The sequence below is a fragment of the Palaemon carinicauda genome, chromosome 4, assembly GCF_036898095.1.
Source record: "Palaemon carinicauda isolate YSFRI2023 chromosome 4, ASM3689809v2, whole genome shotgun sequence".
NCBI lineage: Eukaryota > Metazoa > Arthropoda > Malacostraca > Decapoda > Palaemonidae > Palaemon > Palaemon carinicauda.
In genome coordinates, this window is record NC_090728.1 from 70,401,662 (window position 1) to 70,412,077 (window position 10,416).

General features: G+C 33.1%; 1 protein-coding gene across 1 annotated transcript in view; it reads right to left on the reverse strand.

Annotated features, from left to right (window-relative positions):
• Positions 1 to 6,541: 6,541 nt before the first annotated feature.
• Positions 6,542 to 10,416, reverse strand: part of LOC137639114 (transcription factor 21-like) — a 43,038-nt gene continuing 39,163 nt past the window's right edge. The window contains exon 4 of the mRNA XM_068371432.1: positions 6,542 to 6,605. Within this exon, the coding sequence (XP_068227533.1) occupies positions 6,542 to 6,605 (64 nt within the window). The remainder of the gene's footprint in view (positions 6,606 to 10,416) is intronic.

Consider the following 10,416-nt stretch of genomic DNA (forward strand, 5'->3'; position numbering starts at 1 on the left):
ATAATAGTTCAAAGCCTAGCGTTAAGTATAGTAAGTTATTGTATTAAAATCTGGGGAGGGACTAACGACGTATACTTAGAAAAAGCCCAGAAACTTGTAAATTTTGCTGCTCGGGTCGCGGTAGGGGGGGGTTAGCAAATATGATCACATCACCCCAGTTCTCAAACAACTACAATGGTTAAAATTAAGAAATCAATATATCTATGAAATTTGTGTTTTTGTTTTTAAAGTTTTAAAAAAGGAATACTCAAGCTGGTTATATGATTTTTTAAATGTCGGTAATTGCAGGGATGCCTCAACTAGGCAAAATAATAACTTATATGTACAAAGATACCGAACTGACTTCGGATCACGCTCTATGGTAATAAGGAGCCCATCAGCCTGGAACAAGCTACCTCAAAATCTTAGGAACTGTTCAAGTGCTAACGTTTTTAAAAGGAAACTTAAAGATTATCTTTTATTTCTTCTATTCATTTTTATCACCGATGTTTTATGAGTTTTTAATTTTATGAAATTTTATGTTCATCTGATTGAAGTCGCTATTTTCCTTAATTTATGAATGATACTAATTTATTGAAAATTTTAATCTGAAAGAGCAAATTACACCCTCTCAGTGTGTATAGGTTTTTAAAGTAATACTATTTTATATTTTAAGTATTATGTATCTTTTATGTAAAGCTATCCATTAGAAATGGAACTTATATATAACTTATTGTTTTAATATAAAGTTTTTTGTTTTAACAAATGAATAACCATTGTAATAATGGAAATAAAGATTTTGACTTTGACTTTGACTTTGACTCTCTCTCTCTCTCTCTCTCTCTCTCTCTCTCTCTCTCTCTCTCTCTCTCTCTCTCTCTCTCTCTCTCCCTACACATAGATAGATAGATAGATAGATAGATAGATAGATAGATGGATAGATATATACATATACATATATATACATATGTATATACACACACACACACGCATATATATATATATATATATATATATATATATATATATATATATATATGCATATATCTATATATATATATATATATATATATATATATATATATATATATATATATATATTCAAATAAGCCATATATATTTTTGATACATTAATGTCTGGATTCTCTTAACGACCTCGGGATCAGAGCCTTATTTGAATATGAAAAACACGTCTAAATGTGCAAAATTTATCATATATATATATATATATATATTTATATATATATATAAATATATATATATATACATAAATACGCACACACACACACACACGCATATATATATATATATATATATATATATATATATATATATATATATATATATAAATACATACATAAATACACACACACACATATATATATATATATATATATATATATATATATATATATATATATATACATATAGTTAATATAAAATACTATGTTAATTCAAATTTCTAATTCGCACCGTTAAAGTAAGACCAATATTTCAATTGAAAAATATGAACAATCCCTTATAAAATTTAGATAGTAATTACGACTATTTTTTTATTAGGACAAGAGAGTCTTGTAAACGAAGATGCACAGTTACTGTTAAAGCAATATTATACTAATTACGTTTAAAATGTCAAGCGAAACCCAAACTGTATTGGTGTTAATATTGCCAAATTATCTGACAACAAATTGAATTACCACTGTGACCAATTGAGAAAAGGTAATTGCCCCATTAATATTATCTCTCTTGCTATCTATATCTATATTTCTTAATAATAAATTACGATTAAAAATCATAGCACTTACACCATAACTTGATAGGTACCTTGCATAAAATCGTTAAGGATTTTCTTCGCAGGAATTAATAACAGTATATATTGTATTGGTCACGTGGACGCTTTTTGCTTCTCCAACTGGCAAAGAATTCAGATATTTTTCCAATAAACAAACCACGAACGCCATCTATTTTAAAACCTCAATAGCATTCCAATGATATTTCACCTTCTATTGCATACTGCTTTCTCATCATCTCATGTCTTTCTTCTATTTGTCTTCAGCCAAACCTCGTGGGCTATTTCATGCATTTTGGTAAGCAAGAATTGCAAATCCTGTGGTGTTCTGCTAACAAGGACAGCATCATAGGCATACTCTAGGTCTGTTAAATTCCTATCACCAATCCAGTCCAATCCTCCACCATCTCAGACTGTTCTACGTATTGCTAAATCCATGAGGAGGATAAACAACATAGGTGACAACACATTCCCTTGGAGTACTCCGTTGTTCACTGGAAATTCATTTGATAAGACTCCATTAACATTAACTTTGCACTTACTATGCGCATGAACAGACTTAATCAAATTTACATATATAGGAGGAATTCCATAATAATGCAGGACTCTCCATAAAGTTGGCCAGTGTACACTATCAAAGGCTTCTCCATACTCCACGAATGCCATCAAAAGTGGATTTCTATATTATACGCATTGCTGTACATGTCCCAAAATGAAAATTTAGCCAGTGCAACTTCTACCCTTTCTAAATACTGCTTGTTCACCTCTCAGTTTCTCAGCTTTTCCTCAATCTTTCTCTCCAGTCTATTTAGAATAAGCATACTATTCATTTCCATAACAACTGACGTAGTTGTTAAGCCTCTGTAATTATTACAATTAGCCAGGTCTCCTTTTTTTTTTTTTTTTTTTGCCAATTTCACCAACACTCCTAACTCCCATTCATCAGGTTTTGCCTCTTCATACCTCTTTCTACAAAATAATCTTGTAAGTACTCCGGGAATCACTTCATTTCCGCCAGTATCATCTCGACAGTTATTCCATCGTATCCAGGGGCTTTCCATCTCTTTAGTGTTTTGAGGATAGCTTTAACTTTAAACACACTGAACTCATTCATGGCACATCAAGGTCATTACCAGCTTCAGGTATATCAATCATTTTTTCCCTTCATATTTCCTATCCATTACCTCACTAAAGTATTTCATCCAACGTTGTCTTTGTTTATCTTTAGTTTTTATAACAGATCCATTTCTCTTTTTGATGGGTACATGCTTCTTCTTCTTTACCTCCATAGAGATTTCATCAAAAGTTCTAAGAGCAATTCTTACGATATAGCCACTTCCTGAATTTATAGCTTTGTCAGCCTCGTCTACTTTACTGTCTAAATATCCTATCCAGTCATTCCTAGCTTTTCTTTTGACCTCACTTTCAATACTGGAATGCTTAGCATGCTCTACCTTGTAATTCTCATTACTTCCTCGAAAACTTTCAACAATCAATTACTGTTTTTGTCTCCTTTTTATAGTATCCCAAGTATCATTTGATATCCATGGCTTTCTCCTTGTAACTGTGTGTCACTACCAACTGACTAATATATGTTCTTAATATCACACCATTCTTCATTAACTGTCAGTTCTTCGTCTCTTAAAGTTTCTAAGATTGCAAATCGATTCCTACATTCAATTGCAAATGTTTCTCTGTGCTCTTCATCTAGAAGTTTAATTATATCAAACCTATATATTCTATCTGCTTTTCTGTTGGATGCTTTCAGTTTTAATTTCATTGTGGCAATGAGAAGCTGGTGATCACTACCAATATCCACACCTCTATAGCTTCTTACATTTCTCAGAGTCCTCCTTCTCTCTTTATTAATGGCAATGTGATCTATTTGATTTTTGTAATTGCCACACGGTGAATTCCACGATACTTGTGGATGTTCTTGTGTTGAAAAAAAAGAGTACCTCCAATGACAAGATTGTTTTCTGAACAGTAACTTATGAAATGTGCTCCATTTTCATTTGAAACTTCGCCAAGACCTTCGACATCCATCACATTCTCTATCCCTTGATTATTTCTTACAACTTTAGCATTGAATTCGCTAATCACAATTTTCATATCTCTCTCTGGTATATCATCTATTACACTCTGCAGTTCTTTTTAGTATTCATCTTTCCTTTCTTCATGGGAATCATTTGTTGGGGCATAGCATACTATAATACTTATGTTGCACTGCTTTGATTTGAGCTTTGCTAGCAATAATCTACTATTTACAGCTGTCCACTTGGGTAATGCCTTATCTGATCTTGGTGTCATCATTAATCCTATTACTTTGAACTCCATCTGATCTTCCTGAGTAGATATATGTGTAATATATTAGATATTACTTGTTTAAAACACATGACCTACAGGTCATTGTGGAAGTAAGAGAAGTGTGAGAACTGCCATAGTCATATTCTAAGCAGGATGCGATTGCCAAACCTCAGCAATGTAACATTTTTCATGAAGAGTAAACACAACCAAGCCCCGTGAGAAAGAAGTTGTCTGTGAGAACGGAACAAGTACCTTCCGTTATAAATGTTGTGTTTACTATAAATGCATAAATGCTGAGATAACTGGGGAGACTTTAGTATGAAATTGGATATTTGTATCAGTTCACTTTAAGATGTCATACGGAATGGTCATCCGACCAAACCAGCTATACTCCTGTGATGGAGATGTTAACACTGTTCTTAAAGAATAAACTATTTTAAAGTTAACTTACTTAGACTTTACTTGAAGATGTAACATACCAACTCTAATATATAACACATTTAAGATGACATTTGAAGAGAACCCAAATGTGTGTTAACAACAGTAGCACACCAATATATGTATTGCCTTGGCCTAAAGTTTCATTACCAATCCCCTTACAACGTATTTCACGTAGGGCCAAGATATCCAAACTAAATTTCATAAATTCTCTCTCCACTTGCTGGAACTTCCCAATCTGATTCATGGTTCTAACATTCCAATTACCTATTCTCAATTTTTATTTTTTTTTAGTATTTTCAAACCGGGAGATTCTTTGCACCCGGCTACACCCGGGACTGAGGGCCATTCTTTCATTTTCTCTTTCCATGACTGACTAAATCCATAGAGTATTCATTGGCTGGATACATCCAAGGATAGCTACTTCCTTGTGATGTGCAGTGCCTATCTAACTAAGGCAAGTGACCCCTGCCAGTCCAAACTAATTCTAGTAAGATCAACCGCCAAGCATCAGGAGTTAAAGCCGAAGAGGCAGTTTGTCCATCACCTTAAACCCCATCCGTCACCCTGCTGCCAGTGACTTCATCAAGATTTAGGGGGGCATTTCCTCCACACCCAAAGCTCTCATTACTCCACATCATCTAAAAATGTAATTTATTATGTTTCAAATAATTCAAGGAAAAAAGGCTACATTCAGTGGACATTATATAAAAAAGTAACACAAATTGATGAAATGTATTATGATTTTATGATTATTTATAAAATGATATCTCATTATCTACCAATAGTGATATCAATCCAATTTTTTATTCATTTAAGTACAATTCTTGATAACATTCATGTTATCGTGTATGATATCTACAGTATATCTTTTACAAGTTCAAATAAGAATAATAAATATAAAAACAATGACTTTTTTGCTTTCTGAAGACTAGACTGATGCCGAATATTTTTATCGCCATCACTTTATAAGCAATCAATAGTACAAGTTTAGATAAGCACATCCTAATAGGTTTCATTACACTTCAGCCTATGAATTGTTAACCATAGCGTATACTGACTATAAAGTGATTAAATACCTCTAATTATGTAATGACAGTCTTGTTTTCTTATGATCTTTCATCCAGAGATGAGTGTATAGGCCATGTTAACAAATTTATAGACATATGAATAAAGAATTATATCCAATCTGGTGAACATTGCTAATCACTAATCATATTTGGTCTTGCGTGTCATACTGTTGACGAAAAAAGAGGTTCTTTGATGCTTTATGGCCTCATGTTTTCTTCTATTCATCCATTCGTCCTTGTCTCTTCCCACGTAGCTGTCCAACGTCTCTAACTTTACCTTGCTCAACTTTCCAGGTCCTGTTTAAGAACAAATCTTTTAAACAAGTCCATGGTACTCTATAGATTAACTGTTCATCTTATTCCAATAAGATTTTGAACAAGACATAAAAGCTTCGAGATATTCAAATACTCTAGATTAATTTCATTGAATTATAATAGCCATAGCCCTGTGTATATATCCTTGATTTAATTGTCTTCTAGATGCTATTAATAATTCATTATTCATCACCACTCACATGAGCTTTATGCTCCACTGTCCTCCTTACAGAGTGCCATGAATTATTGAAAAGAAACGGGAAATCATAACATGTTTGACAGTTTTCTGCTGAAAGTTCCTCCGTTTATCATCCCTAATGCAAGTCACTATCTTAATTAACAGAATATAACACATTCCAGATTTTCTTTCCTTACACTGTCCGCCAATTGATATTATTTTTCTTCCAATATCAATCAGCCGTTCTTTACGCGCACAACACGAGAATTCCAGTCAGAATCAAGGCTTTTTTTTAGTTTTTTTTTTACTCAATTCACGGGCATTGGGTTTCTCAATAAAACAGCTGTTGCTGGTGATGCGTTAATAATCGGATGATGATTGTTGTAGTTATTGTGAAGTAGAGTCATTTTCATGTTTTTAGCAGGTTTTTCTATTCATCATCATAATGATAAGCAGTCAATCTCATCATGCGATGTGCAAGAGCTCCGGGGAATAGTAATCGTAATCGGGAAGTTCATCACCGAAGTACCTGCAAAAATATATACAGAAAATATACTAACCATGATATATGTTATATTTTTACATCAACATTCTTTTGTTTTATGATAAAAGAAAATCCATTCAAATAATGCCTGTTGAGTGCAAACAATAATGGAGACCTTAGCACAACATCGTGAAATATGTTAAACTACGGAAATCATGGTGTTAACTACTTCGGGGGACCAAACTAACAAAGCCCTATGAAGTCATGTAATCGAAAATAGTATGGGACTCCATTAAATAACAAAACTTGAATTGTTATATCATACTTTGTAGTAAATGGTAAAATATAGCATTTTTTTTTTTTGTTTGCTAATAATTGTGTAGCACAAAATTATGCAGCAACTGTGATTAACTGGTGTTTTTGTATACAAAAAAAAATGATCTACGTCTGATATTGTCCTTAAGGAAGCATAAAGGAAAGTAATCTCCAAAGACAAGGAGTTTGGTTCTGCACTAGTTAACCAATACGACGCCATAGTCTACGTGGTATAGCAATAAAAAATAAATTTTTTGATCCCTTTGGAGGATTGGGTAATGAGTTTCGTCTCCCTTATTTTATGTTCTACTCTACGGGAATGACATGAAACGAATTTTTCACCAACGCAGAATCCGCTATCAAGAAGTGGTAGAGGGCTTTTATTTCAATCAATCCCTTTGGAGACTTCAGGGTACCCGTGTGACTCTCAATAACAGCTGATTTCAATTTGAAAACGATCAGTTGATATAATAAATCAAAGACAATTTAAATATTATAAGAAAAATTAAAAAGGAAAGTTTTTTGTTTCAAAAGATTTTAAAAGGTATTCAAGGTTAAATGTCAAGTACAGATCATAACCTCCAGGTTCAGGATATTGATAAAAATAGCTACAGTGTACTGAAAGCAGAAATTCAATAGTTTAGTCATTATTCTGGATCTTATAACATCTAGACTTTAAAAGGAGATCAAATTAAATGATTTGCAAATTTGATCTCAACACTAAATTTCTAGGTCAAACATCAACTTAAATAAATTAATCAAAAATTATTAGGTTTTTTTTTCAAATCCTACTCTTTTCATCTTGAAGGTAACAGTTTAAATGGAAAATAAGAGATAGATTTATAATCATATAAAGTTCCAACAAATTAATGCATTCAGAATTTTAGTGCGAGTTGAGTAAAAAAACTATTTAACATTTTATACAGTCTTCAGATAAGATATCAATTGAATATTCCTGCATTATCACTATCATCAAAATAGTTGGACAATTTCTCAGAAATAAGAACTTCATCATCAGGGTACGCACACTGCTTCAACCTAATGAGTAGATAAATTATCAGTCTATCCTCTATTCACTGGAATATTCAATGATTGGATTGTGAGCCAGAAGCTATAGTCAGCCTACATGATTGCTACGAAATAAATGTAGCAAAGAGGCTGACTAACAAGGTGTAAATATGGCTCATCTTGTCATTATAGAAATAGTTCCAAAAATAGTGGCTCTTCACAGTTCATAAATCGCACCAATAAATCACGGAAGCTCATCAAATATCTTGTTAGTTAAGTGTTCTATGCTAGCCAATTCTGCAAGAGGTTTCTGTAAGATCACATCATCTTCTATCAATATCCACCATTTCTTCTTTCCTTTTTCTGAAGAATGAAGAAATATAATCATTCCTTGAAAAGGCCTGGCGACCAATTAGTGCCTGTTTCTGAAGTTGAGTAAGTAAACTACTCTTCTGATCTATGATCATAATCTTCACATTTCCATGCTCTGCCAACAAAATTATTTCATTGATGCATGGAGTGTAGGTAGCAGATATTTGTATCAGTTACTAAGAATGGATACTTCTGCTGAGCATTATTTTAATGCCTGCTTCTTTTCTTGCAAAGTAAAAAAACTCGGCCTTTCATATTCTTTTCTTCACAAAGAACCTGCTCTATCTGTTATAACATACTTTCTTTATTGTAACTGCAAGAAAAAAATTAACGAAAAGAAGGTGGAATTCTTAATATCAGGTGTTCGGAATATGTATTCTCCTTGGCCTCTTTTTCACTACTGTTTATTCAATGCCATCTTCACTATACGACAGTATGTGTCACATGTACAGTATACCTCGTAACACAAAGGTATTTAGAAATAATCCTCCAAGCTAACAGCAAAATATATGAGTAGTTTTACCAACAAATGTAAGTATACAATAGGATCAGTCACAAGATTTTTTGTAGGGTCGCCCTGATGATAGACATAAATTTTTGGCCGAATCAGGTGTTGGTAAATGGAACTCCGGGACTGGAAAAAAAGAAAATATATAGGAAACTGGAGAAGTCTTATCTTAGAATATTTTAAGTTACAAGTGCTTTGGCCTTTGATGAGAATATGTGTATGTCTGTAGCTGTGTGCACACGTGTTTGTATGCGTGTTTTTATGTGCATACATGGTTGCATGTGGGTGTGCATTGCAAATTTTGGTCATTCAACATCATAACCTACAACTGTGGTAGGGTAATAGTAATTAATACAAACTGGATATCACTACATTAGAAGTCCCTTTAGCTTTGTTTTAAAAGCAGAGAAGCACCTAGAAGTCTGTTTATGGCGCACACGTTTCAACTTTTATAGGACCTGTAAAATAAACTAAGATCAAACTAAGAGCACTCTCGCTGCTCAATATGATGTAAATGTCACCGAAGTGGGCTGAAGATGGAATTTACTTTTTCATGTGCATTACTGTTAAAAAATATTGGAATAAATTCAAAATGCCAGATCTTAGACTTTTGATTGCTGAGAATATGGTCCACAAAGATGAAATGTACGATTGTTGATTTGTTCATGTAGGGAATTTTTGATATATATATATATATATATATATATATATATATATATATATATGTATATATATTCAAATAAGCCATATATATGGCTTATTTGAATATGAAAAACACGTCTAAATGTGCAAAAATTTATCATATATATATGTATATATATATATATATATATATATATATATATATATATATATATATATACAGTGGAACCTCTACATCCGAACGTATCTACATCCGAATTTTCCAACATCCGAAGTAAAATTCGAGCAAATTTTTGACTCTACACCCGAATTTTATTTCGACACACGAAGTAAGCAATTTTCGTCGTACCGGTTGTATCCGAATTTTTCGACACGCGAAGTACAATTCGAACACGTTCCTACTCTACACCCGAATTTTTTTTTCGACACCCGAAGTAAACAATACTCATATGCGTAGTCGGTGCTCATAGCGCCTGATGTGTTTTTTATTTCCACCAATAGAAGGCAGCACTTCAATCTCGGAGGGACCCTCAATTAGCGTGGCTTGGGTCAGTCCTCTGTTCTCGTTGGCTTTGTGTGGTTGTGCCCTGTGCGTTCTGCTATTAATTGTGTTTTAATCGTGATTTTTTACGTTCATCCTTTTACGGTATTTTACGAAAATCATGGGCCCTAAAAGGCTTAGTTTCGCAAGTGGTAGTGGTAGTGGTGAGAAAAGGAATAAGGGAATGCTTTCTTTAGAAGTAAAGCAAGGAATTATTGAAAAGCATGAGCGTGGCATCCGTATGAGTGAACTTGCAATAAGTTCCGCGCAAATAAAAGAGGTGTTAGGAAAATATCAAGACGTGGTCGACTTCATCGACAAATACCATCCAAAGAAATTGCAGGTTTGTCGTGTAGTTGCGCAGTTTGATGATGTTTCCCTAACTTATTTTCGAAACATTCTGAAAAGCTTTACCAAGCAACTTTCTATCGATAGCTTCTTTAAAAAACTACGAAGCGAACTCGTGATGA